The sequence below is a fragment of the Chiroxiphia lanceolata genome, chromosome 18 (genome assembly GCF_009829145.1).
Source record: "Chiroxiphia lanceolata isolate bChiLan1 chromosome 18, bChiLan1.pri, whole genome shotgun sequence".
NCBI classification, from domain to species: domain Eukaryota; kingdom Metazoa; phylum Chordata; class Aves; order Passeriformes; family Pipridae; genus Chiroxiphia; species Chiroxiphia lanceolata.
In genome coordinates, this window is record NC_045654.1 from 6,045,204 (window position 1) to 6,063,352 (window position 18,149).

The 18,149-nt window shown below is 39.9% G+C and overlaps 2 protein-coding genes across 4 annotated transcripts in view; one reads left to right on the forward strand and one right to left on the reverse strand.

The window, feature by feature from the left end:
* The window catches only part of PI4KA (phosphatidylinositol 4-kinase alpha), a 59,092-nt gene that overhangs the window by 16,467 nt on the left and 24,476 nt on the right, over positions 1 to 18,149 (forward strand). For both annotated transcript variants that reach the window (XM_032705394.1, XM_032705395.1), the window contains exons 18-21: positions 217 to 385; positions 3,595 to 3,645; positions 16,738 to 16,846; positions 17,373 to 17,509. In XM_032705394.1, the coding sequence (XP_032561285.1) occupies positions 217 to 385; positions 3,595 to 3,645; positions 16,738 to 16,846; positions 17,373 to 17,509 (466 nt within the window). The remainder of the gene's footprint in view (positions 1 to 216; positions 386 to 3,594; positions 3,646 to 16,737; positions 16,847 to 17,372; positions 17,510 to 18,149) is intronic.
* On the reverse strand, positions 6,596 to 15,371 carry SERPIND1 (serpin family D member 1). 2 transcript variants are annotated; one of them, XM_032705397.1, is made up of 6 exons: positions 15,252 to 15,321; positions 14,726 to 14,769; positions 12,483 to 13,354; positions 8,596 to 8,869; positions 7,503 to 7,647; positions 6,607 to 7,117 (listed from the first exon to the last, which is right to left on the reverse strand). In XM_032705397.1, exons 3-6 carry the CDS (start codon positions 13,336 to 13,338, stop codon positions 6,926 to 6,928), a joined length of 1,467 nt encoding a protein of 488 aa, XP_032561288.1. In that variant the 5' UTR covers positions 13,339 to 13,354; positions 14,726 to 14,769; positions 15,252 to 15,321; the 3' UTR covers positions 6,607 to 6,925. The 2 variants fall into 2 exon arrangements, with proteins under 2 accessions (XP_032561287.1, XP_032561288.1); XM_032705396.1 differs by lacking the exon at positions 14,726 to 14,769 and having other exon boundaries at positions 6,596 to 7,117; positions 15,252 to 15,371.

An 18,149-nucleotide genomic window follows, 5' to 3' on the forward strand; every position in this document is an offset into this window, starting at 1 on the left:
CACAACTGACAAAGTTTTTCACTTAAGTACCAGTTCTGTTTCAGTTATCAATAAAGTGCTGTGCTGTCCATAGAAACATAAAACAGCCCCCTGAAAAAACCTGAGTGAAAAAAATGTCAGCAGCCTTATTACAAGAGTTACTGTGAATATTATGAAGAAAGCAGTGAGAATATTAAACGAAGGGATTGCTTGTTCATAACTGTCCTTTCTCCTCAGGCACTGCTCCTTGGCCGTCATCAACGCCCTGGCCAACATCGCTGCCAACATCCAGGGAGAACACCTTGTGGATGAGCTGCTGATGAACTTGCTGGAGCTGTTTGTTCAGCTTGGGCTGGAAGGAAAGAGAGCCAGTGAGAGAGCAAGTGAAAAAGGACCAGCACTGAAGGTCAGGAATGCACTGGTTTTTAGTTGTCTGCAGCTGTGCATTTATGGGGATGGCACCACTGAACACACTGCTGGGTGGTTGATAACCAAACCCACACCCTCACAGGAGAAACCCACGCTCTGCTGAGCCTGAGGATGTGTTCTGGTCATGGAGTGCAGGTCTGGAATGCTTTCCAGACACCTGACTGATCCGTGTGTGGTATCCCAGATAAAGCAGGGGACAGCTGCCATTCAGCTGAGGGTGGGTGCACTGCAGTGTCAGAGGCAGAGCTGCCAAAAGAAATATGGAATGCTGAGTACTGTACATCTCTTACCAAGGCCATGAGTGTCTTTAGATGGGACAGAATTCTACTTCTGGTGTTAGTGTGATAGGATCATATGAAACCTGGGGTTGGAAGGAACCTCAGGAAGTTCTCTGGGCAAACCTGCAGCCTGAAGTAGTCCATTTGTCATCCTCATTGATCCGAAATTACCCTTAGAAGTGGGTGCATCTTGATTTATTTATTTTTTTCCCAACATCCAAGTTTATGCAGGCTCTGTCTAGGCTTGTAATGAAAATAGTGCAATGAAGTCAAAATTATAGATTTAATAGAAATCTCTGATTTTTAGAGGTGCTTTATTTAGAGAGCAGGTTTATTCAGAAAGCTTGCCTAAGACAGATGAGGCATGAGACTTGTCTCTTAGATAATTTGTGTGGTAGGAACACTTGCAGAAGAGTATATTTGAGGGGTTTTGCTTTAGAGTTCTGTTTATATGCAGTCTTCAATTGGGATTTGTAAAATTTAACACATTCTGGCCTTGAAAAGGGTTTGAGAAGGTTTAGAAGAGGAATGTCTTCAAATGCTAACTGAATTTCTGCAGGTGCAGTTTATGTGCAGTTACTTTATTCACTCAGAATTCTCTGCTCTTTTGTCAAGACTTTTTTGCTGCTTCCTACTCAAAAAATCAGAGCCTTCCTCCAGTTATGTTCCTTCTTAGTGTTCAAATGCTGAGTGCATGACTTAGGATGACTTATAAAAACTCAGTGTTTGATAGTGATTTTATACAGAAAAAATAGGCTGTTATGTTTTAATAGTTCAAATGTGTGCGTGGTGGAGAGTTAAGGCTGTCTCAGAGGTGCAGTTTGAGAGCTGTTCCTTCCTTTTTAGGGCAGAGAGGTAACACTTCCTTTTGAAACAGCCATGTTTTCCTAGCAGTGAGGGGAACAATATGGTTTTTTTTCTTTTCAGCCTTTTCCCCCCTCCCTTGTGCATGCTGCATTTAAATAGTATTAAATTCTTTATGGATGGTAAATCCTGCTGAAATGAGACTGTTTGCCTTGAAGACAGACTGCATTTAATCAGGGATGCCAACCCTTCTCTTAAAGGGAACTAGGACGTGTCTAGAATCTGCTTTTCATGAAGTCTAGGGTAGAAAATTCCTCTCCATGGGTTTCATGGATTCTTTTAACCACAGATGACTGAGCTGAAATTGTGAAAAACATACTGTAAACATTGCTCTAAAATGACAGTTATAAATTAGTTTCCACTCTCCTCCTTTCTGGGATATTTTCCCACTGTTTTCAGTTTTGGAATTACTATGGGAGGCAAACTGCTGCACCAACTTAAAGCTGCCAGCAACTGGAGAAATGTGTGCTGGATTGAGCTAGGAGGCAGTGTTTCTTTAGTTGAGGGTACTGACAGCAGTTCTCACTAGGGAACACTCTTCTCAGTACAGAATAAAACTTACCAAAGGCATTCTGGAGCCTGGGATACTTCATTTTCAGGAAGAGATGAAGTTGGTAAAGCACTGCACGTGCTGTGCTCCCCAACCAAAGCAATTTTTATTTCAGTAGTTTACCTGTGTCTCTGCTTCTCAGCATACTTAAGGTTTGCTCCATAACTGTTAAAATGCTCCAGTGACTTATTTGTTCTGTTTTCAACCATGCAAAAGTGGCTTCTGTGAGGGGAAGAAAAATAGCTTTTTTTTTTTATTTTGCTGATAGTTGACACTAATGTCCCCTCAGTATGCCCAGGGATGGAAGTCATTGCATCTTCTTCGTCCTCAGTGCCATGTATTATCATAAAGAGGCTGACATTCCATTTTTTGTAACAGAAGTGCTAACAGTGACTTTTTCTAGTTGTTCCTACCCCTTAGAGTGTCTTGAATGCTGTTATTTTATTCCCTTCAAGAATATTTTAGGACCCATCTCTTGCTTTGCTTTATCCTGACTCTCCAGGAAAGATAACTGAAGTGTGTTTTGGTTGGGTTGTGTCATTATTGTTTCATCTGAAGAGTATTTGGCTTTGCTTCTCCCTCTCTTCTTTCTTTTATTTTTTTTTTATTGTTTCCTTTTGGTTTGCTCCACTTCATGCAAAGCTGTGCCCTGTTAGCTTTTCTTCCCTGCCTCCTCCCTGTGGGGCCAGCAGTCCCTGCACCTGATCTCTCCTTGTAAGGAGGAAGCTGGAGGGTTCCCTCCCTCCTAAATCCAGTGTTGAGGGATATGTGAGGTCAGGAAAGACTTGAGAGAGGAGATGTGATGTCTGTGCTATCCCTGTTTGCCTGAGGTGGGAGCTGATGTGCTGTGTGCACTGTTTTCAGTTCTTAAACACTGGCCAAGAGCAAACACACTTGTGCAGTGTGCAGTTTAAAAAGTCCTTAAAAGTCAAAGGAAATATATCTCCCTTATGCTTCTTATATTTCAATGGAAAAAGCTGCTCTTCCTGCTTAAATAAATTTTTGAAAATGGTGTCTTTTTACGGACTTGTAATTTTTGGCCACATTTTGATAGTAAAATGAAACTTTAGTAAACATTTGACACTTGTTTGTGGCCACTCATTTAATGTGAATGTTCTTCTAGGAGTTATTGGATGTCAGAGTAGACATGGTATCAATGAAAATTTCTGTCTTTATCTCAAAGCACAATATCTGAACTTCCAAACACTGACAACCCTGTGCTTACAGGGTAAAAAAATCCCTTCAGCAGTCCATGAGGACCCATCTGAAAAGCTTTGTTAAAAGATGCAGGGTGTGCTCAGGCCCATGGACTTTGTGGGGTCTCTCTTGGCTGCCTCGTGCACAACCCTTTGCAGGATGCAGAGCTGGGATTGGCAATGTGTGTTTGCATTTGCACAGGGAGAAGGAAATGTTTGATGCTTGAAATACCTCTGAAAGCAAGTATTGTAGAAACGCTTCTGTAGATGTTTTGATAATTTCCTTTTTCTTTTCCAGGCCTCCAGCAGTGCAGGGAATCTGGGTGTGCTTATTCCTGTCATTGCTGTGGTGAGTAGCCAACGGTTGGGTTGTTGCAAACAGAATGATTTTTCTCACATTTTATCAAATATTGGTCCTGTTTCGTGGTCTCATGGTTTGACTGACAGCTAGTGCAGAAGTCAGCATCCAAGAGAAGTGCAGTAGCACTGTAAAATAGTACTTCTTGCTCTAAGGGGGGAGATAATTTGTTTAATAATGACAAATCTCTTAAAAATAATTAATCTTTTGTGATTCAGGGTTAGATTGTTTCAAGCTATGAATTCAAGAGATTCATGAGCTAAATAATACCACAGGGAATATTACTCTGAATAGTGTTTGGCCTGCAGTTTAATAAACAGCACATATCTGTGGTCTGAGGAGAAGTGAAAAACAAAAGTTAATAGAAACAGAGTTAAAAGTAAATCTTAGTTTGGCAGCACAGTGAATTCTGCTTCTTAAAAGGGAAAAAAAATCATTGATAAAGGAGGGAGAAAATGTCCTGTGTCTTCTGAAATGAGATTTGACTGTCAAACTGTGAAAGTATTTTAGGAAACGTGCAAGGGCACTGATGTCCCTTTCAGAGTCATTTCTTCAGAAGTATATCTGTTTGGTCCTGATTGGCAACTTTTTCTGGGGAAAAAAACATTTATTTTTAACTAAGTGTAACTACTTATTGAGGAAAAAAATTGGTGTGCAACTCTGCTAGATCTCCAACAGAAAATTTGATACATGCAATGTGTGTTTCCAGGTCAGTAGGACTGTTTGCCTCACTGCTGTAGCTTTTACCAAAAAAAATCATGTCTAAAAGATCCACAGACAGACTTTAACTTACTGAAGGACAAAAGGCATCATGCTACTTTTTCCCCTTCTGAAACTGAATTATTCTGTGGAACTTTCCCTGCACAGCTGGTGGGACAAAAGGGGAAAATGTATTCCATATTTGCAGTAGGAATGCCTGCTTGGAACTTGCTCACGCTGCACATCCATTAACAAGCAGATTAAAAATAATTCATGTCATACTCTGCCCTCACAAACCTCTTCACTGAATCTTGTCAGAGAGAAGGGCCCAAAATTAGCACTGGTTAAAGATCAAAGGACTGTTCCTTTCCTTCCCCTGTCTCTTCTCACCGGTTTCCAACAGAAGCTCCTCCCAGGTTCAGCAGTGATCAGAGTTCCTGGCTTTACAGGAATGTGCTTATAAATGTCTTGGATCAGTGTTGTTCAGTACTGCTCAGTTCTGTGTGAGCTGGCCCTGTGTCCAGAGACATGTTCTGGTGGGTAGCATTTTTCAGCTGTAGGTGATGCAGATTTGAGTGAAAACAGGACCATTCCTCACATACTGAGAAAACATTAGTGCTCATTAGAGACTTAATGTAACAGTTATGGTGGTACTTTTCTGTTTCAGATTTTTATTGATGATATATTTGTTCTGAATAGCTGGTGATAACTGCATTTTTCTTAACCAATGTGACCTTTAAATGGAGTCAGATAGTGCCAGAATCTGAAGCAAGAGTTAATGGTTACATTATGGTTGTTGAAGCAAATATTTGACTTCCTTGCACAATGTATGAAGATCATGAGTTTTGAGCAGTAGCTGATTTGCCTTTCTGCTTGACCTCTTTGCCTTGAATAATTCCTGTTACTTAGGTCCCCAAAATACTTGTATTTCAGATGCTCCAGCTCATTCAATCATTGATAAACTAATTCAGTCTAAGGCATGAATATTTAATTTTTTGAATGTGGTTTTCTTTTTTTTTTATATGCTTTTCTTTTTGAATACAGATAAAACAGTAAAATGTGCCTATGAATGTTAATGATTTCTGTTGTGCACCTTCAGTACTGAAAATTATCCCCCACCTGGTGGACTTAAAAGACAAGAAGGAAGGAAGGGAAACATTTGAACTTCCTATTCAGTATCAGCTCTTCATTATCTAATACCAGTATTTTACTGGCTGAAATGCTAAAAAGCTTCCTGTATGGAGCAACTGATTGTAGTAGATGCAAAATTACAAATGGCAGTGTATAAAAGCAAAATTAAATCAGTAAGTTAATACTGGAAAACACCTTTTTGAGAGTATTAAAATAACTGGTCTAGGTTTATAGGTTAATTTGTGTATTTTTGCTAACATAAGGCAAATTTATAATGTATTTAGATTGATAGGATATATCAAGTATTGTATCTGCAAATAATGATAAAAATAGTCTCACTGGATTGTGAGGCACATTTTTTAAAAAATACCATGTAAAGGAAGGTGTGCAGAGGTGAGTGTTCATTGGCTTTAACAGCTTGAATGTACAGGGCAGCTCCATCCCTGTACCAGGTAGGTGGTGATCTGCAGAGTGTGGGGAAATCATCTCATTTTCAGCCATGGCACAGGGTTTGTGCAGCATTCGTGTTGTTACCAGACTGATTCAGAAAGTTTGCAGTGACTGGAAAGGTTTTGCCCATTGAATCCAGAATGGAGAGTGCATCTGAATTTTTAACAAATGCAAGTGCTCTAAATGGTTCTTTTCTGCAGAGAGGGTTAGGTGATTCTGAGCCAGTGAGAAGAACATTTTGCTGACTGCTTTTCCTGTACAGGGTATTCTGAGGATATTTGTATCACTTACCTGGTTGGCCTGATTCCAATACCACTTGTGCCAGTGAAGATCAGAGAATGTATTGAAACAATGCAAGTTGGGGAAAAGTAGTGGATCCATTAGTATTTAATTCCTCCAAGACATTTCTGTCTCCCCTTATTTGGTACCCTGGTCCTTAAGGTTCACTGTGTGTCAGCCTGAATGTTGATATGCATTGTGTGTATTCACTGAATGTTAAATGATGCAAGCAAAAGAAAGAGGAGACACATCTGGTCTTTTTCAAGTTAGGTTGTGTAAAATGCCCAGGAGAGACTTATGTTTCTAGGACTGGTCAGGTATTCAGGATTTCCTTAATCCTGTTTATTATAAACAGGCATCCTGGCACAAATTTAGAGCTAAATTTCAAGAATCCAGATAGTCTGAATATTTTATTGATTACATTTTATACACTGATGTAGAACACAAAGTGTAAGTTACTTTGTGATTTTTTTTTTTTCCTATTAATACACTTGTATCAATACATGGCACTAACCACTTCAAACTGCAGTCTAATTACCTACTGCTCTGAGTCCATTCATGTGAAACTACCTGCAGATAATATGTATTTTCTTTTGATACCAGTGGCTTTTGTATGAGCTAATACGACAATAAATTTTCCTTTATGATACCAGTATATTAAGGTGGGATTATCCAGCCCGTGGATAAGAGGGTGTTGGAGGCCTTCTCTGCTTTAAGACTGGGCTGGGTTGGCAACTCTGCCCATGAACAGAAGGCAACTGGTCCGATGTTCGTAGATGAGGAACAAGAAGGGGCGGTCGACAACAAAACGGGTCTGGGTAGAGAGAGGCATGAACCCCACGGTGGTGACAGCTGCAGCCTCTGTGCCCTCCTCGTTCACTGTGATTGTGCCTTGGTGACTGAACTGTTTCAACAAACAAACAAATAGACAAAAGAGAAGTTGAGGCTCTCCTGAGTACACTCAAATGATGTGCTCACAGCCTTCCCCCCATCCATGTCCCCCATCCTGCTGGTAACACCTACACAGCAGCAATCCTGGCGCTTTTGTTTTATGGATAAGCCCGTTCCTGACTGAGCACAGCAATCTTAATGCCTTTGACATCTGATTGAACGTGCTCCTCATTGTATGGATAGACAAGGACGTACAGAGATACCCACATCCCTCCTGTGTCCTCCGGGAAAGATGATAAAAAATACTCTTTTAGCTTGTTGTGCAATATTATGATGATGTTGCCATGTTATCAGGTGGTACAGTTAATTACAAAGGAAATGAGAAGAGCAGTAAATACCCTGTCAATGGCGATCTTCTCATCTGATATACCAGAGTAGTCGCCTTTTCCATTGAACAGTTCTTCTATTCCCATGGATCTCAGGTAACCAATCAAGCCATAACTCCTCTCCAGCTTAAATTTAGGCAGAACCACTTCTCTTGTTCTAGTAAAAATAAACACAGAAAGGAAAAATCATTGTCAGATACATATTTGCATGACTCCTTTGCTTTACACATCTGTAGTGGTTTGGGTTTTTTGCTGTCTTCAGCAAGCAGGACACAAATACACGGGACTGTTTACTGTACTTTTGCTTTCAAAACTTGAGCATCGTGACTTAAACTGCTTAAAAAAATTAATTCCCCTCTCAAAACTGTCAGTTTATCAATTTGATATTTCACTTATGGTGATTTGCATTATTAATGTGTGTAAGATACTTGGCTTTGAGCAGTTCAGTGCATGGGTGGATGTGCTTGTAATGAATGTCGAGCTGTCAGATTTTCTGCAGTGCTAAACTGGGGATTTGTCACTTATTGTGTACAATGTAAACAGGTTGAATTCCTGAATAAGATGACAAATCATCTCTTTTTATCAAGTCTGAAGGCTGATACACCTAATCTGTCATCTTGTACAATGCAGGCTGTATGATTTTTCCCCTGTCATAGCTGTGTGTCCGTTGTTGATTATGGAACGTGTGCCTTTACACACAGCTCTGCTGGAATGCTCAGTGGTGAACTGAACGTAGGCTGCTTTCTCTGGGATCGAAATTATTCTGCACCAGTAACCTGTTATTTTCATACTCCTGTTTTTCCTCCTAATTGTAAACTTTGTCAGTAAAGGCTTTTCCTTTAAACCTACATCATTAAATACTCAACAGAAAGAATTTCGAAACTTCATTAGAATTTTCCACCTCCATAGTCCTTGATTTTGTGACGGCATTTAAATTTTGAGAGCTCACTGGTCCTGATTAATTCAATAACTCCATTTGGGGGGGGGTGGTTGTTTAATATTTTTAATCAAAATATATTATCTCCTATGCGCTTTACTTACCCTTGTCAGTCTCATCAAGAAAACACATTAAGACTCTAACAAGCTGTGCTTTTCAAGCAGGTACCTGTTTGTCATGCTCTTCTGCCATTTCTCTACCACTTGGGGTGTTATCTGCTTTTCCAGGGCTTTCATGCCAGACAGTTTGTGTGGCAGCACGATGAGCATGCTGATGTTCCCCACGAACGGGAGCTGGATCACCCCACAGTCCAGCTCGGGGTCTGCAGCAGCCAGGAAGTTCCCCTTAGTCTGCATCATGGGCACCTTTATTGTCTGCTTCTCGTTCAGGCGGAAGCTCCTCTTCATAGTCATTTCCACTGGAAACTTGTTCTCCCAAGTTCCTGTTAAGACAATGCGGAACACAAATAAAACCCCAAGATCCTTGTTTGATAAAATATTCCCAGAATACTAGTTTACATTAAGCTTTAAGTCACGTGAATTGGAAATTACTGTAGGAGATCGAAAGGTTTAGTTAAGCCTCAATTAAAGTGACTTGCAGTTTTAAAGTGACTTCAAAACTCCTGGCTTTCTAAGTTAACATTGGTCTGATTGAGTGTTCTGAATTACAGAAGCAGGTAAACACCAGCTGGAGAGCTGAAGGAGGTTGGTGAGTATTATTTTTCTCTAGGAGGAACCCAGAAATTACAACACTTAACAGATGCAAAATACTTGCCAGTGTTTGCCCCTTGCAGAACAACTGACCCAGGTGTATTTGCTGAGATCCAGTGCTTGAATCCAGTACTGAAGACACCTGTTTTGAGCATGTTACTGGTGTACCAAGCTAAGCAATGGCTGCTTTAGTTTTGCATAATGTTTTAAAAGATGATATGCTGAAGGTATTACCTTAAGTTAGTCCATTCAAGCCAGTTCATTTTCTCTCTTAACAGAACCTGGTGAGTTCTTAATTCTGTGACCCAGTTTGATGTGATAACACATTCCTGTAGATGTGGTGCAGTCTGACAGGTGTATGCCCAAATAATGCAGTTCAACACATTTTGCAGCCCAGAAAGCTTTGCCATCATGATTTGAGTCTTTTTATGTAAAGGTACTTTGGATACCCCAGATATTTACTGACTGTTTGAAAGAAGGTCCTTTTTTTCTGTTGTCCTCTTAGAACCATGGCTCTGGAATAAACATTATTTCTTTCCTAATGGGCAGACAAAGCTAGAAGATTATAGGGGAAATAGGGTTACTGGTATTTCCTGTTAAAACTGTGGATTTTAGGTCACCAAGTATGGAGCGAATGTGGCTGTGACTGTGTGGAGAGCCCACAGATTTAACCTTAATCAGTGCAAGTCATTCTGAGCCCCTTAATCTGACTTTGCCAAATTAACTCTGAAGTAAAAAAAAAAAAAAAAAAAACCTTAAGTTCAATTTCATTCTAATGGTTTCTTCATATGTCAGGCTGATGGGGACCAGTTTGAGAAGTGAGGGGACTGTGGTTCATATTCTGAAGGGAATGGGGTATGAAATGTATTATGCCATTTCCAAACAAATTTTCTCACTTCTCAGGCACAGGGCTCTGCTGGCTGATGACATGGAGCTGCTGTGGGCCAGGGGAGCTGCAGCAGCACTGTCAGCACCTGAGGGGTGGGAGACATAACCAGTTCCTCCTAGGAAAAGAGAGGAGCTGGGGAACATCTTTCTTGGATTCAGTTTTGCAAATGTGTAAAATACTGATCCCCAGCAGGAGGCATTTGGTCAGCTGAGACCAGTTGGCACTTTATGACTTCTGTGACTTCCTGTTTAGAGTCTTCCACCACGATGTCTTTTGGATCCATCTGTGGTGGTAAATGTTTTCTCCTCAGTTGTTTCCTCTCTTGCATTCATGACTAAAATCTCAGAAAAAAGCAGAAAATTTTGGACTTGCTGAAATTTGTCAGTTACTAGAACTGCTGTGGCTGAAATAACCAGCTCCTACTTGATAGGAAGCTCATAAATGGTCTTTCAGAGCTCTGGACAATGGGGATGGATCTTGGTTGGAGGGAGACTGGACACCTGTGCAATATAAAATGTGCTTCTTACCAGTGGGAATATTTCCAATAGTTTCTTGATGGTATTTAGTATAAAAAGAGCTTGAGACCTCGCTGGGTTTGGCAAGTATCCCTTTACTCAGTATCACTTGTACTGAGCATCTGTCGCTGTCTGAGAACACTCAGGTTTCTCGGCTCTGAGGGCTTAACAGAGCTTGTCTGCAATGGTACCAACAGTGTAAGTGCTGTAAATGGAAAGATGTGGGCAAAATTGGCATGACTAGAAGAAATAGTGGGGAAACCAGGAAACCCCAGAGCAGAACTTGCTTCAGTTCCCCTCAAAATGGAATTCCCAAGAGACTGTGAGACCAAAGAATGGGAGGCAGCAATAGAGAATTGATCTTTTTGTTTTGAGGGGTAGAGATTACAGCCTTCAGCAGATGGCACCGAGGCAATTTGAATTAACAGGAGTCCATGGGCAGAAGAAAAAGCCAAAAGTCTTCTTGATCTTGATGACTCAAGAGTTCCAGTACTACAGCTGTTTGTTTTTTGTTACTTTGGGGTAGCACAAGTGTTTAATAATTTCAGTGTGAGACAAAATGGTATTTCAAATTTGACCAAATTATGGGAAAAAAATGTGTCTGGTTCACTTTGCATAATCCTTTTCTGAGGATGGTGTAATGGACAGTGAAGCCATGTCTTTAGTCTGGTATGATCATCAGAGGTGTAGTTAAGGATACAAGTAAGTGCCTTTTAGATGGTACCTGAGAATAGGAGATTGTTTGGATCTTATGCTACTGATTGCTTCAGATCTCTTAAGGAGATAAGTGGCATTATTCAAGGAAGCAGTGCCTTGCAAGTGAGTGGGAACAGGTACCTTTCATAAACTTGCTGCTCCTATAACCTGCTGAGATGGCAGGTGTAAGACAGCCCTTGAGCATTTGCTTCCTGGAAGCAGGAACATACTTGGGGAAAAATATATTCCTTTATGACTTATGGAAAAGAGTGTGGTGCTTGCAAATGTTGTTGTCCTTTTGGGCTACTCTGTCTTTCTTTACCTGTGTTTTAAGTCAACTGCTTTTCACCCTAAACAGTCAGTAACAGATTTCCTTTTTATCCTCAGTTGCTCTTTCATTGGCACCTCCCAACTCTTGCTCATTTAATGTAATTTTAAAAGTTTGTTGAAAAATTAACAAACTTTCAACCTGAGACAGATAACTAATGTTGGAAATCTCACCACAGGCTCTTACTTTAAATGTAAAGAAATTGAAAATAAGAATTTATAATAAGAATATATTGTACAGTTTTTACTCCAGCCTCTTTAACTACTCAGCCTATAGTGATACATGTAGGACCCATATCAGCAGACACTTCTTGCTGAATTAACTGAAATATTCCAAGTAGTGAATGTGTTTGGTTTTAGTTGTAGAAGAATACTGTTTTAATTATTCTCTTCACTCCCTTCTTGACAAGAATCATTCTCTGATCATATATAAAAAAAATAAAACACATACTTCAAGCTGAAATTCTTTGTAGCCATTCTTGTTAATCCTGAAAACCTCAGAAATGTTAAATGCTTTAACTGAAATCAACCTGTACCATTTCAATGAAGCCAGAACTGAATATCACTAGTACCCTGCACATGCATTAATACCTTCCCATCTGAGACTCCTACAAAGCTGATCCTTTCTGGGGCTGTTTTGAATCCATATGTTGTTTTTTAGTCTCGCTGAATTTCTAAGGTTTTGTACGTAATGAGCATTTGCTCTATGTATGCAATACCCACTAACTTCAGAGCATGACTAGAATAGCAGTGTGCTACAGAAACATGCAAAAATGGGCTAATAATAGAGATTCTTCTTAATGAGGGAGTCAGTAGGTTTTTGATGGTGTAGGCTAGACTGAAGTCTGGGATTTCTAATGACATATGCAGTGAATACTGAGAAAATCCAGCACTAAGGTTGAAATAATGGATTCTTACCTTTAAAGTAAATACAGTTAAGAATCATCATCAGTGTTGCAGGGCTTACACTCACAAGAGCTTCCTTTATTAATCCTTTGGTCAGCTTCAAGATGCGTTCGTTGGTTTTGGTGATGAAGCTGGGGTCTGAGAAATCAGCTGGTTGGGCATCAGCAAAGTAGTATGTTTTCATATTGTTTCTGAAGTCATTCAGAATAGAAAAGTCCTTCTGAATGTAAATATCGTTGACAGACCTCAGCGTGTAACCAAAATTGCGTCTGAAGAGCCGGTGGGTGAGTTTGCGGAAGAGATTGTGGACAGTCATGAGCTCGTATTTGGTGCTGGCATTAATGAACTCTTGAAAGCCAAGAACACATAACACCTCCTGCTGAGTCTGAGCCTTCAGACCCAGGGAGATCATAGCCATGGCAGTGGAGATACCCACAGGAGCCATGATAATATTGTCTGAAGCGTTGGCCTTGTCTGCCACACTGCGGTAAAGGTTGAAGCCAAAGTTTGCGTTAAGGATATTGAGGCGCTGGATTCTGGTTTTGCCTTGGAATAATTCCAGAATATTTCCTTGCTGAACTTCAGAAACCATGTATGGACCAGCATCAATAACATCACTGTAGTCATCTTCACTCAGTATCTTGTCGAGGTCTAGATAGTCCTCTTCCTCCTCCTCCTCAGGAATCAAGTCATTGGTGATGGTGTTCTCTCTGTGGAACTCCAGTGGTAGGTTTGGCATATCATAAGTCCCATTTTCATGTGGCTGTGCACCTTTAAGGCTTTCAAAATGCTCAACAAAGTCCTTGATCCCACCAGATGTGGAGGTTATGATGAGAGCAAATGCAAGCAGTTGAAGTAGGAACTTCATTCTTGCAGATGAAAACCTGGAAGACAACACAGTTGAGAGAGCAGAGGGTAGTTGAATTTTAGTAATTTTAGTTATCTATTCCCTATTTTTCGGTCCATGCTGAATTCTGTCACAGCAGAAGAGCTGTAGTTACCTTATTCAACATCTTTTTTTTTTTTTTTATTGGAACAGATCTTAATTAGATGGATAAATCTGTTTTGCTGGTAATTGATTTTGCTTACATAATGCCTCCAGCCTGCCAAAGAATTGGTTGACCTCCTCCCTTACAAATTGTCATTCCTGGCATATTTCAGCAGTGACAAACTCATTACTTAAAATATATGGGACTCTTTATTTATAAACCTGTTACACTTAAAATGTGCACTAACTGTGTTATGAGTGTGTGCTGAAAATATGATGTAAAGGTAAGTTTGAAGATTTGAGCTTGGTAGGAGGAGGAGGAACTCCTGTCCCAGTTCCCCACAGGAGCATACCAAAAGGCTGAGATGTACTGAAAAATATGAAAAACAGATATCCTGTAGCTACAACAAAAATGGGAGTTTTGTGGGAGTATTTTGGAAGAGCAAGGCTGAAATCTGACAGAATAAAGGAGTTTTGGGGATGTAGAAAGACATGTATTTGCACTAAATACCATCAGTGGGACTGCACTGGGGGAGGTGTTGGGCATAAATGTATGTCCTGGCCTGCTCAGGGTCTGACTGGGGTGTGTTACTCAATGTGTGCACCCTTCCTGCAGCTCTGTGTGCTCATCACAGATTGGCTCCATCCTGCTGTTTGGTTAGTTATGTTTTGTTTCACTTTGGTTTTGTGTAGCACTGCAGAACTTGTAGTGCTCTCTGTTTTCGTCATAATATGAAGTCTCTGTGAGCTCCTGTTCAGAACTTTGTATCTCCTGGCTTAGTGTTATCCCTATTCTAGATTTCTAACCCTCCCTTTTTTGTTTGAGAATACTTTTAAGTAGAAGCTGCATTTTCCTAAGGGAAAAAGTTAATCAGTCTCTTCGTCTACTGAGTATTGGACCACTGCATTTTTAAATTGCCTTTAAAATCAGGATTTATCTTAGGTATATATTGTTTGAAGAGAATCTATCAGTCTTACTCAGCTGTAAAACACTGTACCAAGAAGTGGATGTAAGACACTTTTCACCATACTATTGGGTGCAGTAATTTACAGTGATCTTAAAAAGATGCAAAAAAGTGTAATTCTGTTGTAAGTCTAATTCTATTGGTAGTACTTTATTGCGTAAAAAGACACAATATAATACAGGACAAAACACTGAATACAGTTAAAACAAAAATCTTACTAAGTTGTTGATTAAAATACTTTTAAAATGAGCAAATAGTCCAAAGAGCTCTTCTGTAGAAGTAAAATATATAGGTGTACATACCTGTATCTGATCACTCAGCTGCACATCAGTGAATAAAACCAGTGCTTGAAGGAAAATATTTTCAAACATGTTGTAGCAGGACTGACATAACTGAGCTGACAGATTTTTTGAAACTCTCCCCTCCAAACTAATTAGCTTGAAATCCTAAAACCATTTAAGGTGATTGTTTTGCAAAAATGAAGGATCCACAGAAGATGCTTTTAAAATTGCTTTAGACTGTGACTGAGCAGCGCAAGTCAGTCTTTTTCTTATTGTTTCTTCATAAATCCATTACTCTTTCCCCGCCCCCAGAAGTCAGGCCCTTAGGGCTGAGATAGATCCTCTGTCCAGTAACCATTGATAAACATTTTCTGCTTTTGGCACAGCACAGTTTGCTGTGTGTATTCCCAACTTTACATTCTCATCTTCCCCAGAGCTCAGTTATTGCTCAGCTGCACTTACACAGGCAAAACATTCCCCCTCTCTGCAATGAAAATGTCTTTGGTCAGAGCTGCCCCAAATAACAGAAGAGGTAAATGGAGCTTACCTTCGAGCCACTGGAGGGGAAGGATGTGTTGAAAAGCCCAAGTAAGGGGAACAGCAGGGTTTAAATCTGAACTTTGACGCTGATTTTTTGTGTATCTCCCAAAGTAAACATTCTCTAAACCAAACACTGCTAAAGTTACTTCGTCAGCCAAAATCCCTCCCTTGCCTGGTGATCTCTGCTGAATTCTCTGCTGTTTGTTGAGCTGCTTTTATGGCTTTGCAGGTACTTGTTCACTTTTGAGGAAGGTCTTTGAGCAAAAATTGGTGTGTGTGTGTAAAGTTTCAAAGTCAAGCACACACATAAACTTGACTGTTAATGACAGTAAAAGCCCAGTTGCCGCTATTTTTTGCCAAAATGGGAGTGGGGGAGCATCTTACTGCAGATATGTTTGAGGCCTCTGTGTTTGTGATGGTTGGGATTCTTCAGCCAGTGTTATATTGGTGCAGACATTTCCATCGTAAAAGCAACTTTTCCACCAGCCTAAATTCAGATTAATTTTACTGTAATAGAGGAATTTTTTCATGCTTTTAAAATGAACAATCTCCCTCATGATTTATAAATTCGTCCAAATTTGGCTTTATTATGAGATTTCAGAGAAATACTGCTGGATTACATCCCTCGAGGGAGTTATTGTAGTTAGAGAATATTCCTTCAAGCTGGGTTAGAATGTAACGTTTTCATAATAAAGTTTAGAGTAACAATATGCAGTCATATTGAATGAAGCTTGCAGTTTAATGGATAATTTCTTTCACTTTTTATACACTTGCCTGTGCCTCTAACTCTTTTTAGGATAACACGCTCTGATCTTTGTTATATAAATTTATCTAAAACTGCATATCATATTGACTGGGAGGATAAACTGCTCCTCTGATGGCAGCAGCTGTTTGTGCAAAAAGCACTGGAGAAGTTTTAAAAAATGTGTTGAAAATAATGCTCTTTTCCTTGCTTGTTTAGATAGTAAATTCTTCAGAACTGATGTCATTCTGTGCGTGGGTGCAAACAATGAAAGATCCCCAATTGGTGCCTCAATGTATTTCCACAAGGCTCATAAACAATAGCAACCAGAAGTGTGTTTGACGAATATTTATTTGGTTTGGAGTTCCTTTGCACTGAAGCAAAGCTGCATGGCATTGTCTTCAGCACAGTTTAAAGGACCATATGGTCTCTTCCTCCCTGCAGTTGATAGTATACTAATATTATGTATTCTCTGCAGAGGTTACTGTATCAGCATGGTGTTATTCCTGTGTAAAACAAAAGGAAATTCTTACTTCAGGCATCTCAAAAGTTGCCCTTTCAGACCTCCAACAAGAACTTATTTTCTTCAACATAACAATAGCTGTATAATACTAGTTTTCTCACAAAGGTGACAAAGAATGTTACCTTCGTAAATCATAGCGAAGAAGGTATGTGAATTGATTCCTTAGCGTGGAGTGAAGTTATTGGATCTCCCCCCATTCTCTGATGTTAACTTTTCTTTCTTTGGTAGCTCACTAGACGCTTGCCACCCATCAAGGAGGCCAAGCCCAGGTTGCAGAAGCTGTTCCGTGACTTCTGGTTGTATTCAGTGCTGATGGGATTTGCTGTGGAAGGATCAGGTACTGTCATTTTTAAGAGAACAACGTTGCTGCTCACATTTAAACTCCCGATGAATGTAAATACAACTGTATGCAAACCATTCATAGCAGATGGAAGAAAAAGCACAGGCATAAGGACACTACAAGGCAAACAGCTTCTGTGATAGTTCTCTGGTAGGATTTCTTTACATCCTTTGCCATAAGATTTAGCACGGTAGAACTCGGACTTAGTTTTATTGCTAAGTTAATAACCTTAGTTAAGTGTGAGTTTTGATAGCTAAGTTCCTGAAGTGGAAGATCAGACACATGGGATACAGTGTATTGGAGTAGAAACTTCTTATCCAATGAGAAACTTCACTTGGAATTACTGAAACATGCTTATTAAGTTTGGAACATGGATCACATGTGTTGACTGTTCATGCTCAAGTGCATGGAACATTGGCCCTAGGAAGTAGTGCCAAGCTTGGTAACACAGGTAACTTTGTGAAACTTCTTTTATTTTTTTTTCCTCCCTCACCCCACCTTCCTCTTTATACTTCTGTTCCAGGTCTTTGGCCAGAAGAGTGGTATGAAGGTGTCTGTGAAATTGCCACCAAGTCTCCATTGCTCACATTTCCCAGCAAAGAACCACTTCGGTCTGTCCTTCAGTACAACTCTGCCATGAAGAATGACACTGTGACCTCTGTAGGAATTGATTACTTCTATTACCTCCTTCCATAATGTCTGCCAGTGTTAAATGACATGGTGCCTGTGAGATACTGAAATAGCACAACACCCCTTCAACCTGCCTCCTCTTAGTGAAAAGCAGCTTTTCTACTCTGCTCTCTGACAGCAGAGTACATAAGTGGCTTGGGTTAATACAAGTGTTTAGGGTGGTAGCTACACCATCTTGATTAGGTATAGAAACTAAGACTTTGTGGAGATGGAAGCCTTTTATTGCTTTTTTTATCCATTTTGTATCAGACAAAACTTGCACTGTTTAAGAAAAAAACCAACAAAGTTTAAAAGGAAACAACACATTCAGTCTTTCAAAGAAATAATGTGAGCTCAGGTTTGATACTGATGTTCTTCTCTCTCCCTGGTGCTTGCAGGATAGATTTTGCCCAAGGGCTGTTTTTGGTAGCAGTGTAAAGTGGATTAAGAGTTGCAGTTTATGAAATATCCTTGGCTCCCAAATAATACAGAAATCTGCATTGTACCTGGTTACTTAATTCTGTGACACCAAAGAATGGCACAACAGATCCCTGAAGTTTCAGAGGCTGGCCAGTGTTGGTGTTGGTCAAACTTACATGGATTTAGGAATTGTATTTCTTCATTGGTGTAA